This window comes from Barbus barbus (genome assembly GCF_936440315.1).
Source record: "Barbus barbus genome assembly, chromosome: 38".
In the NCBI taxonomy this organism is placed as follows: Eukaryota; Metazoa; Chordata; class Actinopteri; order Cypriniformes; family Cyprinidae; genus Barbus; species Barbus barbus.
The window spans coordinates 21,559,673-21,585,257 of record NC_136716.1 but is presented as its reverse complement, the minus strand read 5'-3'; the positions used below and the strand labels follow the sequence as shown (position 1 = coordinate 21,585,257).

General features: G+C 35.7%; 2 protein-coding genes across 3 annotated transcripts; both read left to right on the top strand.

Moving 5' to 3' along the window:
• Positions 1-5,826: 5,826 nt before the first annotated feature.
• On the top strand, positions 5,827-8,329 carry LOC306857985 (putative G-protein coupled receptor 142; the record flags this gene model as incomplete). The annotated part of the gene is made up of 2 exons (XM_079398308.1): positions 5,827-5,959; positions 7,228-8,329. The coding sequence occupies 2 exons, from the start codon at positions 5,827-5,829 to the stop codon at positions 8,178-8,180; spliced, it is 1,086 nt and encodes a 361-aa protein (XP_079254434.1). The 3' UTR covers positions 8,181-8,329.
• A 4,656-nt stretch (positions 8,330-12,985) lies between these two features.
• LOC306857982 (G-protein coupled receptor family C group 5 member C-like) lies at positions 12,986-25,267 on the top strand. Of its 2 annotated transcripts, XM_079398303.1 has the most exons (6): positions 13,057-13,379; positions 15,848-16,896; positions 22,351-22,451; positions 22,642-22,740; positions 23,323-23,366; positions 24,085-24,664. In XM_079398303.1, the coding sequence occupies exons 2-5, from the start codon at positions 15,852-15,854 to the stop codon at positions 23,326-23,328; spliced, it is 1,251 nt and encodes a 416-aa protein (XP_079254429.1). In that variant the 5' UTR covers positions 13,057-13,379; positions 15,848-15,851; the 3' UTR covers positions 23,329-23,366; positions 24,085-24,664. The 2 variants fall into 2 exon arrangements, with proteins under 2 accessions (XP_079254428.1, XP_079254429.1); XM_079398302.1 differs by lacking the exon at positions 23,323-23,366 and having other exon boundaries at positions 12,986-13,379; positions 24,085-25,267.
• Positions 25,268-25,585: the final 318 nt, after the last annotated feature.

Below are 25,585 nucleotides of genomic sequence, written 5' to 3'. Positions count from 1 at the left end.
GTTAAAGAATTTTCATTTTTGGGTGAATAATCCTTTTTTTTCATACTTTTCTATGATCTGAAAATATAAAGAGGACTTTTTTGCAGAAGTGCATGTAAGTCAATAAGACAGTCTGTGGTGGTCTACTTTATCTGTATTGATAAATATAGATATTTATAGCAAATTCTGTTTCCTATTGTCACATCATAGCATTAATATATTTACAATCACTCAAGCTTTTACTGCTGGAACCAAGACCAATGACAGAGAGTTTACACAGCTCATTTTCTGCCTGGACAGTCCTCTGCTGCGGTACAGGGTCAGTTCAGAGACTGATCATCAAAACGAACACTCAGTGATGAGCATTTACTAAGAGAGAGAGCATCCATGCATCCAGATTTCCATCCTACATCCTTTCTCTTCTTCTGTGTCCAGATGGTGGTGTACATGTACTTTTTGTTCCATCCATCTGGAGACGTGATGTTGAGTGGTCGGCTGGTGAGGGAAGCTAATTCTTCTAGAAAACATCTAATACCTTTTCTGATTTGCCTAAAAATGGTACATCTTGAACAACTATAGCACATTTTTATCATTAAATGAACAAAATGTACTGTAAAAGTATTGTGCAGTGATGGTATTAGATAATTCCATAGTACTTTTATATTAATTGTAATTTGATTGGCATGCCTAAGAAGTTTCAAGAATGTGATGTAAAAAATCACATAAAATAATCATATATTTTTTATATGTATCATATAAAAAAATGGTAGAACTAGGTTTTAAAAAAATCCATATGATACATCAAATTGTGTGACAAATATAAGTACTAGAATTACTAAAACTAAATCTGAAATAGATATAAATAAAAGCTAATAGAAATATTAAACAAAAAACAAAACAACAAAAGCACATTATGAATAAAACATAACAAATTAACTTTTTTCTCAAATTTAAAACAAAATAAAAATTAAATAAAAGCCAATTCAGAATGTTTAAAAAAAATAAAAAATACTACATTTAGTATATAAATAATACTTCCGGTGCATTATAAAGAAGAAAATCCCATAAACTCGCATTGAAGAATTTATTTATATATTTACACAAAACCAGAATACTGGGCTCTTTTGACTGCAAGCAACCACCCAGCAACCCAGAAACCACCTAGCAACTGCATAAAAAAGTGCTAAAGACCACTCAGAAAACCTTAGCAACCACAATACCCTGGCAACCAACCCGAAGACCCCAGCATGACCCTATATAGCATTGTGGTGAGTTTTGCACAGGCAAGAACCATTCACATTTTCATTAGTAAATACACAAACCTAGTTATTGATTCAAATGATTCAAGCTTAAAAAGGGCCAAAAGGCTATACTTATATTTGAGCTAAATTTACATCCACATCACTGCCAGAGGAATCCTATAAAGGGCCCTAAGAAGAGCACACAACAGATAAGAGCTCCCATGGGTCTGAAGGCATCGCTGTGTGACACTATACACCCTTCTCCTCATGCGTCTGCGCTACATTGACCTCTCTTTGAAAGACAGACCTCTTTATATCTGACTCACTTTCATTCTCAATGCTTCACTCATTTACCAAAATCCTCCATATAGAAATCAGCCCTGCTTAACCCCTCCCCCTGTCTCTCTCTCTCTCTCTCTCTCTCTCTCTCTATCTATCTATCTATCTCTCTAGCTCCTTCCACAACCTCCTCCCGAACTCGCTCTGTGATTGCAGTTATGTGTCTGTTATTCAAAAACCCCTGTCCTCCCTCTCTGTCCTCCTCAAGGGCTGCCTGGCTGGGCATCGGCGGTTAGGACTCCTGCTCCAGAGTCCACGGATGGGGACCTGCAGCGATTTGTGAGGGTAAGAAAACCTCTTTGTCCATGAGCTATCAGTCTTTATCTGATGGATCACTTAATTTATATTTAAGAGAGTGTTAAGTGAATTCAAAAAATTGAAAAATCAGTTGCAGTTACAGTTTTTGTTACTATATTTTTGTTTAATTAAATAGTGTAAATGCAGGTAAAGTGGGCCACTTTCTTTTTTAATATTTCTTTATAATGTAATGTAGTAGATATTTTCAGCTAGCCTATTTAAAATTGTAAATTAATTTGATATTTTATGTATTAGTTTAATTTATATTTATAAAAATGTATGGACACCAAAACATCCAAATGCTCACAAAAACAAAACAATAATTTTATTTATATTGGTACAATGTGTTCTTTCCGCTTTTATTTACATCCTCTTAAAAACAGCTTTTTAAAAACGAGTCTTAACTGATTTGTTCTGGACATAAATCAGTTATTTGACGTGTTGTGTCCTGTGTTTTGTCATCTTAATATTTTCTCCGAGAACTACAGGATATCCAGAGGTCAGCTCTGAAAGTCATAAAGATCGCTTTAAAAATGTGTGGCATTGTTAGTGAGTGTCTTATGTAATCAAGAGACTGTGAATTTCAAGACCTCTGTTTCTGTGTCCCTCTCATCTTCTCTCTTCCTTTTTAGAAAACAACGAAATGTATACTCTTTTCCCTGCATCTGCTGATATGGATAGTATTGCTATACCGTCGTCCTTGAGCTCATAACTATTGTCTCATGTGTACTGGCCGAATATGAATAATTGAGCGTGTTCATTAGACCAAAAAGTCCATGGAGAGAGATCTGAAACCTTACACATTGACTCCCTGTATATCTCAGAATGGAAAACAGCAGCCATTTATAATGGTACAAAATGAGGTGATTACCCTTGAGACTCTGTAGACAGAGCCATAGTTCATTATTTGGTGAAAACATCTTTTTTCATTATTGTCTTCTGTTTGAACAAATATAGATGCTTGTATGGGTAGTTGCCCTGAGGCAACACATGTGAACTAATGCAGTAATGGAAAACATTGCTGTTTGGCATTCACATAGATCAGGCTGTAGCCTACTATAAGCTGCAGTGTCATGCTTTCAGTTTAAACAGCTTACGAGGGATTTCATATGAATCTTTTGAGACCCTAATTCTAGACGGTAGCCTATGGATGGGAACTTTGGAAATCACTGGTCATGGAATTAAGCTCTTGTTGTATATGAGGAAACAATGCAAGGCCAGTTAAGACTTTTGCTTTATGACTGAAATTGTGAATATCTCAATGATTTTAATAATTTTTTTATTTGGCCATTACGTTTTCTTAACGAGTATGACTAATTTCACCATCATGACTCTTGAATATGTGAACATTAGACAGGGATGCTTTAATAGTGTCTGATTTAAACTAGCAAAAGTGATTCATTTCTGTGAATCATTTAAAAGAAAATACATTTTAAATAATTTTAAATAAAATTATTTAAATCAATCAATTCAAATCTCTGACTGAACGATTAATTTCACTTAAAAATTCATGTCCCTGTGTGTTTTTTTTTATGTTTTTGTATATTAAAATTAAGGAAATTAAGATCAAATTATATGTATTGTAATATTGTTGCATTTTAATGAAAAATATTAAATATAATTTTTCCTTTTTTTCAATTTAGTGACAAAATGTGGACACATGTGGAAACACCATTTTACTTCTTACATTTCTTGGCTTCACCTGAGACAATAGTTCTGAGCTCAAAGATGATTTAACAATAGGTATAAAAATAAAAAATAGGCATAACAATACCATCCATATCAGGGCACGTGAGAAATAATGTTTTAATGGCTGTTAGGTTGAAATTCTGGTTCCTGTGACTGAAAAAAAGCATAAATGCTAAAATATATTGCGATATATAGTTCTTGTTATATCACACAACCTACAAAATTGTACTTTAGAAAATAAAAAATTATTGGAAAAGAGAAAAAGGATAATATCCAAAGAGTTCCCTAGGAAATGTGGGTATATTAAAGTCTTTGGCTAACAGGCATGTCTAATGCATGACAACAAGTTTCCTCTCCATAAAATCTAAACCCCGTGAGAAAATGTTGTTTCCATATTATTTATAATGTGTGATATGCATATTGATTACATTCTTGAATCCAAAATCATCATAATCATTTTGATTTCTCAACTGCTGTCCATTGATCTTTCCTTAGAAACATGCTTTCACGCTTTGAATAATGAAGAGAGTATTGGTGCTACCAGAGAACCCAACCTTTTTAACTAAATAGAGTCAGAGCATGCAGCATTTTCACAGAGCAAGCAGCATGTCATATAAACACACTCAGACCCATATAAACACACACACGCTACTCCTCATTCGTTGTGAATCTCTTAAATGAGAGATGATTTATTTGTAGAGATATTTTCAGAAGGGAAAACAACATTAGTAGTGAAGTACTTTAAGCCTTTCAGGTAAAACCTCTCTTCTGTAGCCTAGCACACGCTCAGCTTTAGTTAAAGATTTATCAATCATCAGCTTCTGTATCAAAACAACTACAGAGTAACAAAGATCCATAAAAGTTTCATTGCAATATATAATGTAACTGTTTATGATAATAGGATTATGCTCCTCTGGAAGTGGAAATAATAAGATGCTTTTTTATTTTTACCATTGAGATGATACAAATCAACTTTTGTAAACCATTTGTGGATCATTATTAATGCAGAAATGCACTGTGAAAGTATTTTTTCCTAATTTTTGCACAAATTTAACGTTGTCTATTTGTCAATCTCAACCATTCAATTTAATATATTTAAAAGTTATATTTATGTATATGCATAATAATAATATATGTGTGTATGTCAAACCATTTACAGTCCTCTTACACATTGTGACAGATGTATTTTTAATTATATTATTAATTTTCATATTTCTTTCACGTTATTGCTAGAAAAAAGAAAAGTATCTTTTAATAGTATTTGTTTTCTTAGACCATTTCTAAAATTGTTTCAAGCATTGTTTTAATTGTATTCATTTAAATTTGTCATTTATATATTCATTTATTAGATATATTTAGATATAACTTCTATGGGTATTAAATGTTTTCCCACAACATAGTAACAAAATATATTGTACATGCTTTTCCTAAATTAAATGTATTGTAAATGCACATGAATGGCAAATGTAGGGAGGAATTGCTTTGGTCAAAATTGCTAAAGCAGTAACTAAGACTCTATGGACCCCACATAAATCTCCAGTAAGGCAAAGACAGATTAGTAATTATAAGGTGACAGAAGAGCAATCATGCCTTGTCCAGTTCTTACCCACAGTGAGAATTTGCCCACATAAGCAGGACAGTTGATGAAGCAGCCTCATCATAGCAGGCAATCACGTTCCACAACATAAACCCTCTTTCATACTGTCTTTTTGCCAGGAGGAAAGAATGAATGGGTTATGAATACACCGCAGTTCAATTCCAATGACAACACAAAAACCGCACACTGCAAAGGTGAGATACACAGTTAAAACTCAATGATGTCATGAGGTAAAAATATACAGAGAAAAGCAATCATTTCCGCTCTCTGAACTGGGTCTGAAAGCAAATAAACATGTTTGGCACAGAGCTGATCACCTCATCCTCTCAGGAGGGGACAGTTATGGGAGTGATCAAAGTTAAACACAGAAGGAAAGGTAGAAAGTGGAAAGATAAGACAAGTAAATGAGAGAGTGTTGTGCACTCGTTCCATCTGTCCCTAATTGACTGTTTTTAACCTGTGAGGGCAAGCTGTTGCTGTCATTAACACAGTGACCCGGGAAAGACCACCAGAGCACAGTAAAAGTCCATGCAGAAATGCATTACACCTTCTCTTCTTCATTCTGCACTGCAGAATCTATGTGACATGAACACAATAAGGTTCATTTCATTGATTTCAGTTGATACTGTAGTTTTAAGGTTTCCTTCCTGTTCTCTTTCCTTTCACAAGAGCAACTAAGAGGCCATGATTTACTGGCACAATGGCACAGCACCCGGCCAGCAGGAGGATGAGAGCAGCGCTCAGGAGAGGTCAGAGTGTGTGCTGGCTTACATCCCTGTCGTCTACTACAGTACTCTGTTGTGTGTTGGAGTGCCAGGTATGAGATGTGCATTTAAATACCTATAAACATGGGTTAATTAAGATTAGGGCCTTGCACCATTGAGAATTGAATTGAGAATGCATATTAAGTTAAGAATTGGGTAGCAATCAATAAGCAATTTTGGATTTAATTACGGAAGTATGATGGAATGGAATAAAAATGGAATGAAATTCACCATGGCACACAAACTGCTCAAAAATATACATTTTTGGCACATGGGAAATTGATCTTCATCAGTCCTTCATGAGTCCTTTGATGGAGGACGATCATGGTAAATTCCTTCTGTGAGACACACATCAGACCAGACTAGAAATAATTAAGTATCCACAAACATTTTACTACACCAATCCTGGGAGAGACTGGCAGCTGCTTGAGGACAAGAAAGGAGATCAATAAACAATTAATTAGAGACTCATTTGAAAGCTATAAACTATAAATCAGATCAGGGTCACAGACAAAACCCTTTACTAGCTGTCTAATATAAGATCTCTCTATAATTTCTACTAATGCTCATGTCATTCTAAACTTATAAGACTTTTTCTTACTTCTGCAGAACACAAAAGCAGACATTTTGAAGAAAATTTCAAATGTTTTTGTCCGCACAATGAAAGTCAAAAGGATCTGAAACATTGTATGGACACAAAAATACTTAAGTATTTTTCAAAATACTTTCTTTTATGTTCCACAGAAGAAAATAAATGATATAAGGTTTGGAACAACGTAAGCATGAGCAAATAATGACAGAATTTTTAGTTTTGGATGAACTATGAAAGACTTTACTACTGTGGTATGACATGGTAAGTAAAGTTTGATGGAAAAAATAACAGCATATGGTTTTGGAACAACATGAAAGTGAACGAGAAGAAATCATATTTTCATTTTATTGGATTCAGTTAAATTAAATTCTCCATGGTTTTATCCATTCTGCTTTTCTATAAATAGTTTTACTATAAAAATCTTTAAAAACACTTAAAATACACTTATCTCCTGTTGTTTCGACCAGCAAAAACAGCACAAATTCACTTGAGTTTAATCTTTTCTTTGTGGAAAATCAGGGCAAAGGTTCCCGTGGGCCGCCATGTTCTGTAAATATGACCCCTAATCTTTTACTTCCCATCAATCCTGCTGTGTTAACTCCCTCCATGCCCTTGATTTCTATCTCCGTCTTCTGCTTCTCCCTTCTCTGGCCTCATTCCCTAGCTGTTTATGTCCATCCTCCTCTACCTCAATCCTTCTTTCTAATTCCAGTTGTCTCTTGTCATTAGTGAACATCCTGACGTTGGTGGCTCTTTACCGGCTGGCTGTTCGTACTCAGAAGGCCATGTACGTGTACCTTCTTGCTCTAACCGGCTCGGACATCCTCAGCCAGCTGTTCATAATCTTTGTGGGCTTCCTGTTAGAAACGGCTGTGTTTCACCGAGACGTCCCTGTGCTGCTGCTGAGGTCGGTCAGTATGATGGAGTTTTCTGCCAATCATGCATCTATCTGGGCTACCGTTCCCCTCACGGTGGACCGCTATGTCGCTTTGTGCCACCCACTACTCCACCGGCAGATCAGTTACCCGGCACGGGCTCGGCGGATCATCGCAGTGGTGCTCACATTGGCGTTGGCATCCGGCGTGCCTTTCTTCTGGTGGTCGGACATGTGGAGGGTCAGCCGTGCGCCAAACAGCTTGGATACCACCTTGATTTGGACCCACGTGACTATTATTTATTTCCTTCCATGCTGCATCTTCCTGGTACTAAACTCTTTGATCATCCTGAGGCTCCGGAAGAGACAGCGGCAGCAGATGTGCCAAGACGAGAGCGGGCAGCAGCTGGCAGTGCCAAGCAAGCTGGGTAAAACCACAGTTATGCTCCTAGCAGTGACTTCTGTGTTTGCTGTCTTGTGGGCGCCTCGTACCGGAGTGGTGCTCTACCATCTCTATGTGTCATCGGTGCACAACGATTGGCGGGTACATCTAGCATATGACTTAGCCAACATGTTAGCCATGCTAAACACTGCTGTGAATTTCTTTCTGTACTGTTTTGTCAGCAAACCCTTTAGAGCGTCAGTGAGGGACGTCCTGTTGTTCCGGGGGGCACCTTTTCACCCACGCCGCCCCCTACATCAACAGCGCACTGCTGCCAATGCTTCCACCTCTTCTATTTCCAGCTCCAAACGTTCCCCGCGAGAGGTCACACCTCTCTCTCCCAAAAGGGCAGACATCAAGACATAGTCGTGCTTAAAGGGAAAGTTCACTTAAAAATGAAAATTCTGTTATCATTTAATCACCCTCATGTTGTTTTAAACCTTTTCTTATTGTCCATACAGTGAAAGTCAATAGCGTACAATGTGGTTTTGGACCCCATTAAATATCATTATTTTGACACAAAAAACAAAAACACTGAACACTTCTTTGGAGTAGCTTCTTTGGTGTTCTGAAGAAGAAAAAATACAGCTTTGGAGTCAAAGTTCAAGTCAGTAAATGGTAACAGAATTTGTGGTCGAACTATCCTTTTAAGCCAACAAAAGCATGGTGTTGTTCTTAAAATCAAGTTAATAAGAATTCAAATTAGCGGCTTTATGGATTTAAATTTAAAGGTGCCGACACATTACCGAAATGTCGCATGCAAAACTGGTGCATTGTTTATTATCAATAGTGTAGCCATGTATGAAGCACAGCTCACACAGAATTCACACCAAGCAGCTTTCTGTTTGTCCAAGTGACCAACTTGAATTTTGTGCAAGTTCCACGTGGAACTTTTTCGCCTTCATGCAGAACTCCTAATGGCACAGACTCCTATTGCATTGACTGGATTTCGGCTGTGAAATTTCAGCAAGTAACAGACTACAGTGTAATTGTGCATGATTTGGCATCCCCAACAGAATAGAAAAAAACACTGACTTGTTTCCCACATAAAATATCCTCATAATGATCAGTCTAGCATCCATTCCCACTATAATGTGCACCACAGGTACTGTTAATCTGAATGCTGTCTTATCTGACCTCTGGTTAGTGACCCAAGAGATCACTGTTTACGGTCATTAAACAAAAGCCCAATAATATTAACTTTGTCTTGCTGATAAGACAGAGCTTACTTGTCTTTTGCACTGATCTGCATATCTGTGTTATTTATTGTCCTGTCCTCTGCGGGGATAAGAAAACATACTACAGTATTTATGAAACAAAGATATTTGGCTCATCAAATGAGTACTACTATGTCTTGTCATTTTCCATAAATGGCTATCCTTTTAAGGAATAGGTTGAAATATGAATATTCCGTCATCATTTATACACCTGTGTGTCAGTCCAATCCTGTAAGACTTACTTTCTTCTGTGAAACACAGGTTGGTGGAACACACTTTTCTATATAAGAAAAGTAAATGATGTATACTATCAAGCACCACAGTGACAAAAAAGCAGCATAAAAGTATTGTAAAACTGTTGCATATTGTAAACGATTATGAAGGTGTTTTAAAGCCTTGCTTTATGTGAGAAAAGGATGAAATTCAATTCATTATATGAAAAGCCATATGTTTCTTTAAATTTGCATTCATTCAAATATAACATAAGTTATATACATATTATAAGTTTTTACATTTACGATGATGGTCATGTCACATTGACATCAAAAACAGACCGTTCAAAAATTTCCTTTTTTCCTTTGGTAGATCGAAAGTTATAGAGTTTCGGAATAACATAAGGATGAGTAAATGATGACAGATTTTTTTTGAGTGAACTATTCCATTTAATTGTTGTATTTTGATATTGTAAGAATGTGTCATGTATTTAGTGTTTTTATAAATGTTGCTTATATTGCAGATGAATGAAGTTCTTTAAACACATACAATAGTGTTTCATTAACAGACTTGTCTCATTAATTTATGATCTATCATTCCATACTATAGAATATTTTTATTGGTAGATTGGAAGCCATCTGAAATCTACTCAAGACATTTTAATGCTACATAATTTTTCATTTGAATGTAATTTGTTTTGTTTTTTTGGTTCCATAAAGTTCATAATGTTCTGGTTGAGACCTTTCTTGCAGCTGTAGGTTATATTGCATGACTGAATTAAACCCTTTCAGAGCCCATCCAGTGAAGCAGAGCAAGAAGGCTGACCTTTTTAACCCCAGTGTGCAAACTGCAGATGCTAGCTTAGCTGTTTATTTTCAGTGCATGGCGACTGGATGAGGCTTTAAAAGGGGCTTCGACATGGGAACACAACGAGTGAAGACAGCACTGTGCAAACAGACCCATCTGAGGAGCTCAGGCTCTGCTGAACAAAGCCAGCCTTGAGCTTCTGTGCACCCATGCAGCAACAGCAAAAATTTCCATTCACCAGGATCACCATAGATGTGCTGGGGTCAGTTATATTACTCTGTAATTTGTTATCTGATCAGATATCATGCACTTGCCAGCGTGTAGCTACTTAAGGAGAACAGATTGAGATCTTTATATTCAGCTCAATCTAAATGCAGTAAAAATATGGTACAACGGCCAAAGTCTTGATGTTTTCATGTACACACTTGCCAGCTGTATATAGAATGTATTTTTTACTTTAAAAGCGTGTGAGTCGATTTTCCTGTCAAGTTTAATCTGAATAAATTAATGGAAGATGGAAGAAAGACTGCAATAATTAATTATATCAGTCCTTGATTGTACAAATGATAATTAAATGTGTTTAGAAGACCTTTTTATGACTGATGATTTAATGAAGCGCACGTTTGTCTAAAAGGTCCATTGAAAGCTTTGATGTAATTATTCTGGTGAAGTAGAGAAAAACATTTTTAACCTTTTGGTCTGAAAAAAGAAAAAAACACTAACTCACTTATTATCTGGAGCTTTGATTATGAACTCCTCACTTGTCCTTTTAGTTCACTTGTGTTTCTCAGCACCCAGTGTTGCATCCTGTGTCTCTTTCCTTTTTTCTTTCTTGATCTCTCTCTCCCTTCTCAATCATGAGAGGGAGCCTCTGGCCCTGCAGATGTTATCAGATGTTGTCTCTTTGAAAAAAGTCCCCCGCTGCATCACAAAGACAGATGCCTGAGAAGAAAGCACATCTATCGTTAAAGCCTTAATATGAGCAGACGGCTGACAGCACAAGAATGAGTCTCAATATTTAAGACAATAAATAACCTGTTCTGTTTGATGTCAGCTTTAGATTTGTTTAGCCTTGTGCTGCAGCTGCAGAAGATTGTTTTGTCCTCGCTATGCATGTATTTTGCCGCTTTACCTAGATTACATCTGTTAAGGTTAACATGAAATGACAGTCATAAACCTGAAGACTAAAAAAAAAATTGTTGGAGGATTTACTTACTATTTTCTCTCAGAAATTGCTAGTAAATTTAGCCGATAAAGAAGTGGAAAGACTGAAATAGTATTTTCTTGTTGACTGGATTATGAAAATATAGGAGTTGTATGCCAGAGTTAAAATTTGGCTGCTTAGTGTGGATCTAAAAGTAGCAATGTTTTCTAACTAAACTGGCTCAAACATGCCATAAGCAAGGATGACAGATGGTGTTCTTACTTATTTTTACTTTACTTTTGAATATTGTGCACTAAATCATGCACAATAAGACCAAGAATGTATTAAGAAAATAAATGGGGTTGAAACAAGTGATTTCATGTTGACTTCAATGGTTTTAAATGACCTACGGCAGATAAATTAATGAAATTAAAACCAATGGAGATGTCTGGCAGATTAGAACCGCCTACCTGTTTCATCAGTTATGCAATATGATATACTGTGTTTTACCATGAAGTGATATTTCATTTGTAAAATATAACTTGCACACTAAACATGTTTCTGTGTGATGTGGTGTAAGAGGATAACTGCAGAACATAAATCCCCACAAAATGGCATGTGGCACTTGCATGATACTTTCACTTAAAGGTTGCATAGTTTACATTGTGACACAAGCTTTCCTTTGGTTGTGTTATTGAATATGTGCACTGATAACTGATAAATTGTTTTTGCATTTTGATCATACTGACCGGAAATTAAATGTCTATGAGGATCTATTAATGTGTCTGCAGTCCTTAAAAATAAAAGCACTCAAACCTGAAGTTCTGTTGCATTTGAATGATGGAAACATTCACAATTAAAGCCTAAAAATCAGTTGTGATACATGCTGAGGTTTCTTTGATTTTTTTTCCCTCTTTCATTCTTGCTGTCAAAAAAAGGAAAGAAAACACACTGTGCAATAACTACAGTATCCTGTTATGTGAGCAGAACACATTCACACCTCACACTCCAACAGCACACCAGACAGGAAAACAAACAATGAGTCTGCTAGCACTACCTCCAGTATATCATAATTGTAACAGAAATGGGCAAAGCCCATAGGATACAATACAAGATGTATATATAATACAGCATATTCAACTGTATTCAGATAAATAAATATAAGACTGTAAAGGGAGGGTAAACGGGGATCAAGATATAACCTTGAGAAAGACATCTTACCCAAGTTGCTCACATGTGGTTTTGTCACTGCTGGAATAAAAAAAAAACATGAAAGTTGCAGAAGAAAAATAAAGTTGTACAATACATGTGGAAAAATATCAAATCAACTAGAGATTCATCTGTAGAAAATGTAATGTTTATATGATTTGCCACTAGGTGGCAATGTACACACACTCTTAGAAACATAATTCCCACAGAATTAAGTTTTGAACTTGTTGCAAATGTGAAACGTATAAATATAGATTTCTAATATCAATTTAGGTTTGTAACATTACAGCGACAAACAAGAGCATATGTTGGCACATTTTAAATGGGCAGCATATAAGCAAGGGAAGATTCAATGTGTCTTCGTTTTGCCTCTATTCAGATTGTTATTTTCTTTTCTTTTCAGACCCAGAAGTAAGCACAGAAAAAGAAACAAAGCCATTGTCAGCTTTACCAGTGTATGCTGGTGCTGCAGCATTGAGGCCTAGTAGCAAAGTTAGTAATGGCTCTTGTAATGTGCTGTATGGATAGAGAGATGAAGCTGAAAAACTCATTAATATCCACCATAAATAGCTCACTGAGGTGCCACTATGATACCTTTTTTTCGTATTTTTTTTTCCAGGTAGTAAAAGCAGGCGCGCTCCCGAGAATGAAAGGAGAGAGGCACGTACAAGCTCGTGCGCGCGCGAGAGATAAACTGAGAGTTTGAGTCACATCACTGGCGCTATCAAAACTCGCCAAGTGTTTGCCCTCGACTATCCTTCAAGCTTTTTCAAGGTTTGTTTGCCTGGAATACAAAGGTAGCATTGTTTTTTTTTTTTTCTTCAGGGTTTAATACCTCACCTCAGCAGCTCTCTGGCACATTTTGGCATCGCGATGTCTTATTTATTTCCGTGCACTTGCTGGAACAGGTAAATTGTGCTCAAATACCAAAGAGTGACAGAGAAACGACACAGTATCTACGTCTGACTGCAAAAGGTGAGTTTATTCATGTGCCTGTCCGTGATTTCGTTCAGATTTGCACTTTTACTATATGTTTGTGGTTTGTACTTTATTTTATTGTGGCTTATTGATATTAATTGCCTGTGCTTTGGGCTGTAATCCGTGTTATGCAATTGCAAGAGTATTGATCTGGTTTGTTTATAAATGTGCTGGTGAAAATAGCACGATTATTTAGACGCTACTCAGTTTAGTAACATATTTTGTTTTGGGGGTTGTTAAAACACTGCGGTTTTATTAATGCTATTTAGGATATTAATTAAAATTAATCTTGAACTGTCAACCTATCCCGTTATATTTAAGCAATGAAGAGAATCTTTGTTCACCTGCTCAGGTGAGACGAGTGCCTGTCTGTGCTGCGATCTGATTGGTGCGTTGTATGGACTGAATGATGTGATTGGCTCAAACGACTGTACGTCACTAACTTGGATAAAATACCGAAAAGAACCAAAAAAACGCATTTATGATATTACTGAAAATGTCATATTTAATCACTACATTTTATATGTGTGGTAGCTACATTTGGGTGGATGTGTATTGAATATTTTAATAGACTGTGTGCTAAAGCTATTCATTTATTGTTATGTAAAGCTATGTATTATAAAGAAACAGCATAGTATGTAAATTAAGAGGAATACATAGGCTATAAATATTCTTCACTGGAACTGTTTCCACATGTGAGAGAACCACACAAGCCAATTGACTTAATAGGCTTGGAAATTAAGAGCCCTTCCCTTTATTTTATTTTTTTTTACTTGAAATAATAGAATGCTTGTTGAATGTCTCATAATTTGACACATTGTTAACATTATTGTAAGAAATGTAACCAGAACATGAGAACCCTAGAGAGAGTTTTAACCATCCAGCAGGTGAACAACTCACAGATCTCGAGTTCATGTTATGTTTATTTTTAAGGCCTTGCATGTTCATCAATTCAGCCACCTTTTTACATTGCATGACTGTGTTAAAGTTGTAATTTTTCAGAGAGTTCTTCCAGTGCAAGAGTTAAAAAATAGAAGTTTATATACTAATTTAAGTAGTCTTTATCCATCAGATATAAAAGCGACTGGCTTCAGTAAAGCACAAACTGTACTGTAGCAGGTCCTGAAAGAGTATCCCGATCCCATCAGTTAAGTAATGAAATCAGTATAATGTGATCAAACCAACACAACCTGTTAACAATGAATGGTCTTATCACTCAGTAACAGTCTCACTTCAAGGTTGTAATGAGATTATTTACAATTCATTGGAATTCAGTTCATTGTGGTTCATCTTCGCAACACAATAGAAAATGTAAATGGTGTTTTACCTTTCTTAAAAGAAAGAAGTAAATGAAACTTCAAGGTTTCGTAGAGCTCTATATGGTCTATTTGTCATTTTGTATATTTTTCACTGATTCACTCTCTTCAAAGTTTTTACAGACAAATCTGGATTAGCTCCAAGTATAGATATTTCTGCTCTTAAGGTGCTGCGGTCACACTAGATGAATAAGACCCATTCAGGTAGTGAATCATTTTAGAGCTATCACTGAGTTCATAACTGAATTCCTCATTAAACGATTCATTCTTTTGGAAAATGTTTGATTCAAAATGAACCAGGAACCTGTTAAGTGATGTATCAGTCTGTTCACTGCCTGTTTGTTCATATCACAACACATGATTAAAGATATTCACAATAATTTATAACAATTAAAGATGTACAAAAAACAAAACAAATTAAACATATTAAAGTTCAACTATACGGTTGAGTCTACTGTAAGATGAACGCAACATTTTTTTTTTTCAACTTTTCCAAATAGGCAGAAATATACTTATAAAGCAGTGAGAGCATGAATTTGGAACAAATCTATATTAAATGCAACAGTAAAATAGCATAGGTTATACACACTTCCATTTAAAAGTATAAAGTGGGTAAGATTTATTTGATCAAATACAGTAAAAACACTAATATTGTAAAATACTTCTACAATTTTTAAGCTTTTTTCTGTTTTATATTTCTGTTTTATATTTTATAAATATAATTTATTTCTGTGATTACAAAGCTGAATTTTCAGCATTGTTACTCCAGTCTTAAGTGACATGATCCTTCAGAAATCATTCTAATATGCTAATTTGGTGCTCAAGAGACATTTCTTACTGATTTTAAATGGTTGTGTAACTTAAATCTTGATTTAAGCTATGCAATCCTGTTGCCTATAATCATTGCAGTGGCCGAAGTAATTTTGCATGCTCTAGAGAGTCCACACCTTTAGAGAGCCAGCCTAATGGCCAGGGTGGGCCACCCTTGTGAAGCATGAGCCTGTGAGTGACATTTTAATGGCTTTAATATTGCTAAGATCTTGATGTTGTCACTCCCTCACTGGGTATGTAAGGGGAGGATTTTGAGCTAATATCACTCAGTATCTTGTAACTCTTAATTGCATGCTCATTCTTGATTTTCTCTCTTAGAAACATGGATCCCCTCACCTTCAAATCCCAACATTTTCATCATCTGCTCTTCATCGCTCTGTGCATCTTTCCTGGATCACTGGCCCAGACTTCGGTCCCCAGGGGCTGTGGAGATAATGTGGAATCCTTATATTTCAACCTCTGTGACCTGACATCAGTCTGGGGTGTTGTAGTTGAGGCATTTGCAGCTGCTGGTTTGGTGGCATCCCTGATTCTTCTGATCGTGCTGCTAGCCAGCCTTCCCTTCATCACTGACAAGAAGTGGCGCAGTTCGTTGGGGCTTCACACAGGGTTCCTCATCTTCACATTTGGACTGTTCGCCCTCACATTCGCCTTCATCGTTGGAAAGAACTTTGCTACCTGCGCATCACGCCGCTTTCTTTTCGGTGTGCTGTTCGCCGGCTGCTTCTCTTGCCTTCTCATGCAAGCCATCAGGTTGAACATACTGGCAAGGAGGAACTTGGCGCCCAGAGGTTGGGTTTGGTGCTTGGGGGCTCTGGGACTCTGGCTAGTAGAAGTTGTCATCAACACCGAATGGCTAATCATTACTATTGTACGATACCCAACTAACATCACTGGAATTCTGGCTTCTGCTACCGCTGTTCCCTGTAATATCGAAAACCAGGATTTTGTCATGGCGCTCATTTACGTTCTAAATCTACTATTGGCGGTCGTGGTGGCATCCGTGCCCATATTGGCAGGTAAGCACAAGCGTTGGCGCAAAGATGGAGCCTTAATCCTGGTCACAGGACTGTTGTCGGTGGGAATCTGGGTGGCGTGGATTGTCATGTATGTGTACGGGAACATAAAGCACGGTGGGCCGACGTGGGACGACCCCACATTGGCTATAGCATTGGTGTCAAACGCTTGGGTGTTTCTGCTGCTCCATGCGGTGCCAGCGGTGTGTAGCCTGAGTGAGGAAGATGAAGATGTAGCTGTTGAGGAAAATCTGTATCCCAGCAGAGGGTACGAGAACATTCTGAAGGAGCAAAGTGGACAGAACATGTATATGGAGAACAAGGCCTTCTCTATGGATGAGCCCAATGCAGGTAAATTAAGCTTTTGAGTTTTTACTTTGTATTCTTCTTAACTTTATCATCTTTGCTTTGAAGTTATTTAAGTTTACAAGCTAGTTTTTATTGGGGGTCCATAATATATCAGTGTTCATATCGTTATCAGGAAATGTAAGTGTTTTTATGAGCATCAGTCTGATAAGGCTGATTATCTTTTTTGGTATAAATTTAGGTTTTTAACAAGTAAAACATTATATAAATTTGTCCAGTTTTTAACAATGTTATTGGCATTGCATATACACTACTGTGCAACATTTTTTGTTTTTAAATCCTTAAATATTGTGCTCACACAGACTGCATTTATTTAATTAAAAATACAGTAAAATAGCAATATTTTATTAAAATGTGAAATAACTGTTTGGTATTTTAATATATTTTAAAGTGTAAATTATTCCATTATTACTCCAGTCTTCAGTGTCACATGATCCTGCAGAGATCATTGTAATATGCTGATTTGGTGCTTAACAAACATTTATTATTATAAATGTTGAAAACATTTGTGTCGCTTTATATTTTTGTAGGAACAGTGATACTGTTTTCAGGATTTTGTAACAATGTAAAAGTCTTTACTCTCACTTTTGATTAATTTAAAGGGAAAGTTGAAAATTCTGTCACTCTCATGTACTTCCAAACCCTAACCCTTTGTTTATCTTCGAAGCACAAATGAAGATTTTTTGATGAAATCCGAGAGCTTTCTGACCCTACATAGACAGCAACGCAACTACCACATTCTAGGCCCAGAAAGGTAGTAAGGACATTATTAAATCAGTCCATGTGACATCAGTGGTTTAACCTTAAATTTATGAAGCTACTAGAATACATTTGGTGCGCAAAAAAACTAAAACAATAATAATGAATTCAATAAACAATTTCTTCTCTTCCGTGTCAGTTTTCATGTGCATTCATGTGGGTACCATGACGTCTTGGCACTGTTGTGAGCTGTCATACCTTTCTGGGCCTTGAACGTGGTAGTTGCGTTGCTGTCTGTGCAGGGTTGCGTTGCTCTCAGATTTCATCAAAAATATCTTAATTTGTGTTCTGAAGATGAATGAAGGTCATAGGGGTTTGGAACAACATGAGGGTGAATAATTAATGACAATTTTCATTTTTGGGTGAACTATTCCTTTAATGCTTACTTTCTGAATAAAAGTATAAATGAATTCCTTAACCTTTTGAGCAGTGGTGTATCTGTGATCATTCTTAACACAATTATTCTTGTTCCTTCTTAATTCTAATCGCTATTTGCATTTGACAGAATCCTGAAGTTACCTTTATATATCTCTGCAGTTTTTCAGATTCAACATAAATACTCCGATAGCTACTTTTAAACAAGTATTTCTTCACTGGGGAAATACTGTAGTTGACCTCTAAGAGAAAACTGGCTGTAACAGACAGTTTATGCTGACAGCCACTGCAGCACCACTCGTGGATACGCTGAGAAATATCTGTTTCATTGGGATTCGTTCTGAAATATTTCGTAATAAAACAATGTCTGATATCAGGCTTTTATAAGTAGAAGTTTCTGTTTTAACATTTCATGTAAATATTGTAGGCTCTATTGCTGGGTGCAAATGTTCCAGAACTGTAAATGGACCCAAACATCATGAAAATCATTCCGTTTTAAAGAATGATTTCTGAATTCCTAACTCTAATTACTATTATGGATCTAAAACGTCTTGGACGTTGTGTACAGCCATGTAACCTTGCACCTTTTATTTGTGCTGTTTCATAAGCTCCATGCAGTGATTCTGAATTAAACTAAATGTGCCAAATATATACTCCAGAAACCCAATATGTCTGTGTGTGTTTACATGCACTGAGAGGAGAGGGAGCGTGTGACTTTGAGAGAGGACAAAGCTGCAGAACATGCTGGAAACAGGGCTGAATTTCACCGATAACTGCTGCTTACACACCTGAATTTGATATGCTGATGTTTGAATCCACTCAGTCTATTATCTGATCGTACCGCACTGAACATGCTGTTCATCCGTCCTCCCGTCCTCTCTCTCTCCCTGTCTTCTCACTATCTGTCTGTCCCCGTCTATGTCTCTTTCTCTCTTTGTCTTTGCATCTGCTTGTTTCCTCCAGCCAAACATGCAAATGTCTTTTGTCTTTTGATGTCCATGAACTTGCACTTTTTTCCTTGCATTTGTGCATTCAGAGCTATGGGTCAAGCCTTTCTATTGTAGATCAACAATATCCAACTGTGTTTGCTCAACCAATAACTTACCGTACAGTCACATTTATTCAATCATCTATCAATAATGTACCATACATATAGCGTCAATATTTGCATAGCAGCTGTGGTTTTTGTGATGTAAAAGGAATGCTTCTATTCGTATTGAACAGGGAGTGCTGGAAAGTTCAGGAATCATATCTCACTAGTAAATGAACGCCCAGAGCAAAATGGAGGACCTATCCCACCCTGACTTGAGTCAATAGGAGCACACGCTACTCCTATCTGACTCACTGTAGAGACCCTTAAGCGTGTGTTTACATTAGCATGTCTCCAAGGAGACTGAGGTGTGGCAACAGGTATTTCACAGAGCGAGAGGACATTTCTGCCCCACTGCATCATTTCAGTCTTATAAATGTGAGATTTTCAAAAGAAAATATATGTATTAAATATATATATATATATATATATATATATATATATATATATATATATATATATCTCTTCTGCGGATTTGGTTCTCAAGAAACATTTTTTATAATAATTGTCATAAAACTGTTCAAGTTCAAGTTTATTTGTATAGCGCTTTTTACGATACAGATCGTTGCAAAACAGCTCTACAGGAAATTAAGTTTCCACAATATATTTATATATTGCAGAACCTTAATATATTTAACAAAATTTGGTAATTCTGTATGTTGTCTGAGTGTTGGCATCCTTTGAGGTCCTCTGAGGGGTTGGCATTATCTTTTCTCAGGTGTTCGGTCATCTCAGATCATTTAAGGGTTGGATCCAGACTGAAGCTTCTGTAATTCCTAGTTACCACGGGATGTTAATCACAGGCAGAAACAGAGAAAAAATAGAGACATAATTAGCGTAGCTGCTGTTCCATCTAAGCAAAAATGATTTGTTCAACCCAAGCTAAAGAATAATAATAATAATGTACATTTGATCAGATATAACTGCAGTACAAGATTATAAAATGCATTATGTGAATGCTTGGCTAAAGAAATGTGTCTTTAATCTAGATTTAAACCGAGAGAATGTGTCTGAACCCCGAACGTTATCAGGAAGGCTATTCCAGAGTTTGGGAGCCAAATGTGAAAAAGCTCTACCTCCTTTAGTGGACTTTGCTATCCTAGGTACTACCAAAAGTCCAGAGTTTTGCGACCTTAGGGAGCGGGTTGGATTGTAGCGTGGTAGAAGCAGAGTTAGGTACGCAGGAGCTAAACCATTTAGGGCCTTATAGGCAAGTAATAATATTTTGTAAAGGATATGGAACTTAATAGGTAGCCAGTGCAGAGACTATAAAATTGGGGTAATATGATCATATTTTCTTGACCTGGTGAGAACTCTAGCCGCTGCATTTTGGACTATCTGTAGCTTGTTTATTGAAGATGCAGGACAACCACCTAGCAGTGCATTACAATAGTCCAGTCTAGAGGTCATGAATGCATGAGCTAGCTTTTCTGCATCAGAAATGGGTAGCATGTTTCGAAGCTTGGCAATGTTTCTAAGATGGAAGAATGCTGTTTTTGTAACATGGGAAATATGATTTTCAAAGGACAAGTCTAATATAACACCCAGATTTTTGACTTTAGAGGACGTAACAGTACATCCGTCTAGTTGCAAATTGTAATCCAAGAGATTCTGTGTAATGTTTTTTGGTCCAATAAGTAATATCTCTGTCTTATCTGAATTTAATAGGAGGAAATTATTGGTCATCCAATCTTTTACATTTTTTACACAATCTATTAGCTTATATAGTTTAGAAGTTTCATCTGGTCTTGTTGAGATATATAGTTGAGTATCATCAGCATAACAATGAAAACTAATCCCATATTTTCTAATAATATTACCAAGAGGCAACATGTATATTGAAAATAGCAGAGGACCTAGGACAGATCCTTGTGGTACTCCATACTTTACTGGTGATAACTGAGATGACCCCCCATTTAAGTGAACAAAGTGGTAGCGATCGGACAGGTAGGATCTAAACCATCTTAAAGCCTGCCCTTGAATACCAGTATAGTTTTGTAATCGATCTATGAGTATGTCATGGTCTATAGTGTCGAACGCAGCACTAAGATCAAGTAATACTAGCAATGAGATGCAGCCTTGGTCTGAAGCAAGTGCAGTTTCTGTGCTATGGTGAGGCCTGAAACCTGACTGAAATTCTTCATAGAGGTAATTTTTTTGCAAGGAGCACAATTGAGCAGACACAACTTTTTCAAAAATTTTAGACATAAACGGAAGATTTGAAATGGGTCTGTAATTTGCCAGTTCATTAGAATCTAGTTGTGGTTTCTTAATAAGAGGCTTAATAACCGCCAGCTTGAATATTTTGGGACGTGACCTAAAGATAACGATGAGTTAATAATATTGAGAAGCGGTTCTTCTGCTACAGGTAACAACTCTTTCGGTAGTTTAGTTTAGTGCCTGGACGATAACGCAGAGCCATATAACTAATATCAGTAATACACAGCATGCACGATACAAGGAAATTATCAGTAACATCATCACTTTGAGGTACGATATCTATATCGTAAGATCAATTCCATGCGATATAATTAAATCTAGCGTATAATTAAAGCGATGAGTGGGCCCGGTGACGTTTTGCTTGACTCCAAAAGAGTTTATTAGATCAGTAAATGCAAGTCCTAACGCATCATTTGTATTATCAATGTGAATGTTCAAATCTCCGACAATTAGCACTTAATATTTTTGTGGAAACCACAATGCATTTTTACATATAGCCTACTTTACATTTTTAAAATACATGTATTTTTACACAACAGGATTATTTGATGAGCAGAAACAACAATAGCATTTATGACCCCAGACTACTATATTCACTATTATTATGCGTGAATATTTGCAATTAGTTTGATTTAAACTGCACATTAAGTAATTTTTTCAAGGAATGTAATTATATTTAATTATATTTGTATTTTGTCTTACATTTTATATTTATTTCTATAATTCTTTTGTTTTTTTTAAGCAGTCTTTGTTAATAATAATTAATATTTATTTTTAGTACATTAAGTTAAACAAAATAAATGAGAATAGCTGAAATAAAATGTTTGTTTTTATATTTTATTTATTTGTTTGTTTGTTTGTCTCATAAAGTGTGTGTGTATATGTGTATATATATATATATATATATATATATATATATATATAATGTGTGTCGCACACAAAGGTGTTCTCAAGTCCAAACAGCTAACCTTTTTGTTTTAACATTGTTTTCTCAGGTAATAAGCCTGTGTCCCCATACAGTGGCTATAACGGCCAACTCCGAAGTTGTGTTTACCAACCGACAGAACTAGCCATCATCACCAAAGGAGTTGTCAATGTGAGTGCACATATTTTACTACTGATTTGAATATGCATACAACCAGCATGTCTTGTGGTCACTGTTCACAAACAAAAATACACAAAAGTCCACAAAAGAACCTTATGTACATATCTGTGTTGTGGACCCAATGTTTTTGTGCATTTGTGTGTTCATCTGCCATGCTTATTTGGACTGTTTTCGGCTGTAGCCAAAGATGGAATCGATTCCACGAGCATCCACAGGCACTCCTCCCAGACCCCAGAGCCCATCCACACAACTTGATGATATGAGACAAATATATACAAATGTATGTGGAGAGCATTATTGACGCTGTTTTTCATTGCTTTGGGCCTCTCCAGACTATTTACTTCCTTCCTTCCTTTTCAACATGCATACTGACATACTTTCTAATGATCTTATTGATTGGAAAGTTACATTTAGTTTTGTAAGGGTGCTGTATGAAAACAAATAAAAACAAAATTTCATAATGCTTACCATTAATTTGGTTTATTTGATGTATAAAGGATGTTTTTGTTGCCTGTAAATGCCATTGGTTTAATCAACTGAGACTGTAAATGTGCATATTACTGATTGTTAGATGAAACATCTAGCCTTAATCACCCACACAAAACATAATCATCTTTCCTTTTGGTGAAGAGAACAGAATCTGTCCTTGAATTTCTGGGTGTTCTGGTGCCTCTCTCTCTCTCGATTACATATGTCCGTGGGGAATTCTTCTCCCTCTTTGCCTTGTCGTTCATTCTTTCAAGATCTGCTTTCATTCCTAAAATGCACTTGGTGACACTTTACCCTTCTGTCTGGAATGGTGGAATTTAAAGGCCATTTCTTGTCTGTTTGTTTGTGTTAATTATTTTCATTTTTTTGTAAGGTATGAGAGGGTGGAAGAAGGAATCAGATCTTATAAACTAAACTGTATGTTTTCTGGCTTTTCATTTAAAAAAAATCATTTAATTTGAGGTTTTTTTTTTTCCCTCACTTCTGTGAGAGCAACCCAGTCTCACGGCAGTTCGTGATTTAGTCACGTAATTTAATTTAGGTGTCTGTTTGTCTTATTGCTACAGTCACTGCTACAAAATAAATTTTTTACATGTATTAATTAATTGTTATAGACATCACTATTATTATGTGATTATTTGCAATTAGTTTGATTTAATCTGCACATTTTAAGTAATATTTCAGTTAATTATATTTCTTTGTATTTTTTCTTAAATTCATATTTATTTTTTCATTTAAACAGTATTATTTTAGTGTCATTGAAATCCTTTGTTTTTGTTTAGATTTCACATTCAAAGTTTTAGTAATTTTGCTGTTTTTTTAATGTCTAGGAAGTTATTACTTTTTATTTCTGTTTAGTTTTTCAAGTTCAACTAAAAAAAAATAGAATAGCTAAAATAGCTAATAGCTTAAAAAAAAAAAGTTTTTGTAAGTTGCTGTAACTTTTTGTATTTTTAGTATTTCATAGTATATTTTCTAATATTGTTTTAGTATGTTTAGTATTTTATTTTTACAATTTATTTCACATTTAAAAAAATAAAAGTTTTGTGGGTTTAGTCAATTTTAGAATAATTTGAAATATTTCTGGATGGTTTATACAGAAGTAATCTAATATTTCCTCTGTTTCTCACTGTAGGGAAATTTCAACAGAAGACCCCAGTGATCAGCTCTCACTGACTTGTTTTTGTTTCTTTCTGGTGTTTCTAAATTAAGATTTCTGATTTTGTTTTTCTTTCCATCGCTGTGGTCGACTACATAGACCAACTTCTGTTAACTCAGACCAACTGAGCAACAATTAGTTGGTTTGCTCCACTGAAAGCCAATGTGCCGAAGACATTGAGACATTGTACAGTATGGCTTGGTTGTGCATGGGACACATTAAAAAGATTAGTTGTACCAATGACTGTGTAGACTACTGCAATGCTACCAGCTGTGTTTACTAAGAAACACAGACCAGCAAAGGACTGTAAAATAAATGTGTGCTGGTTTTCTGTCACTCTGTATAAGGAGTTCTGAAATGCTGCTTCTACCGCTGTAAACATAGGTGTATAGCGACACCATAGATTTTGCCTGCGCTTTAAATGACATAAAATGTGCAATCACAAACATTTTGGTGCAGCAACAAGACTGATTATTTCATTATTTTCCCTACTTTGTATTTATTGTAAGTGTAAAGTACAATTAAACTCAATCTGAACAGAAAACCTTTTCAAACCAAAATGCAAATGTTCTGTTTATTGATGTAGATATTCAAATTTGACAGAATGGGAAATTCCGGGATATTTATTAACTCCTCATGCTCTAGTTACAAACGGCTTTCCATGTGAGAAATGCTATTTTTTAATTCCGTAATGGGAGATTGTTTTTGTGTGTGACCTGGTCACAGGGACCTCATCAGGATAACTTCCCAAAGGGAAGTTAGTCGAATGGAAAATTCTGTTCACAGTAACTAGTGATGACATTTACATAGGCACTGCTGATAAGTGTCTCGGTATGTCAGCCTGAGCTACAGGGCTCCAGATGGAGGGCTGTAGAAGGTAGCCATTGCGTCAACACATGACCAAAGCACAGGTCATAGTTCACATGATTGAATTTTGTATTATTGTACCTGTATTAGCAATATTAGATGTACACTACCTTCCAAAAGTTAAGGGTCAGTACGATTTTTTTTAATGGATACATTTATTCAGCAAGGATGCATTTAAATGTCACAGTAAAGACGTTTATAATGCTCATAATACTATTTCTTTTCTTTTTTTTAAATTCTTTTTTCTATTCATCAAAGAATCCTGAAAAAAAAAATCTATTAAGTTTTCCACAAAAATATAAAAATTTGTTAATAACAAGAAATGTTGCTTAGATTATTTTAAACTGTAATATTACTGATTTTATTGTATTTTCAAGTAAATAAATGCAACCTTGTTGCAATCTTACTCAGACCCAAAACTTTTGAATGGTACTGTATATAAAATCGGCATTTTATTAGCAATTAAACATCTCATGCACTGTAAAAAAAAAAATGCTGCTGCAATTAGCTATTAAATTAAATGCAATTAGGTTAACTAAAGTTATAATTTTTATAAAAAGTCAAGCACAATCACTTGAAACAACACATAACTTATTCTGATGTTGAATTT

Bases quoted from the DNA above. Each gene is read 5' to 3' on its own strand.
- LOC306857982 (XM_079398302.1), top strand. From the start codon at position 15,852: ATGGATCCCCTCACCTTCAAATCCCAACATTTTCATCATCTGCTCTTC. The intron at 22,452-22,641 runs GTGAGTGCACAT...TTTCGGCTGTAG, and splicing joins TCACCAAAGGAGTTGTCAAT to CCAAAGATGGAATCGATTCC. The intron at 22,741-24,084 runs GTATGTGGAGAG...TTCTCACTGTAG, and splicing joins TGAGACAAATATATACAAAT to GGAAATTTCAACAGAAGACC.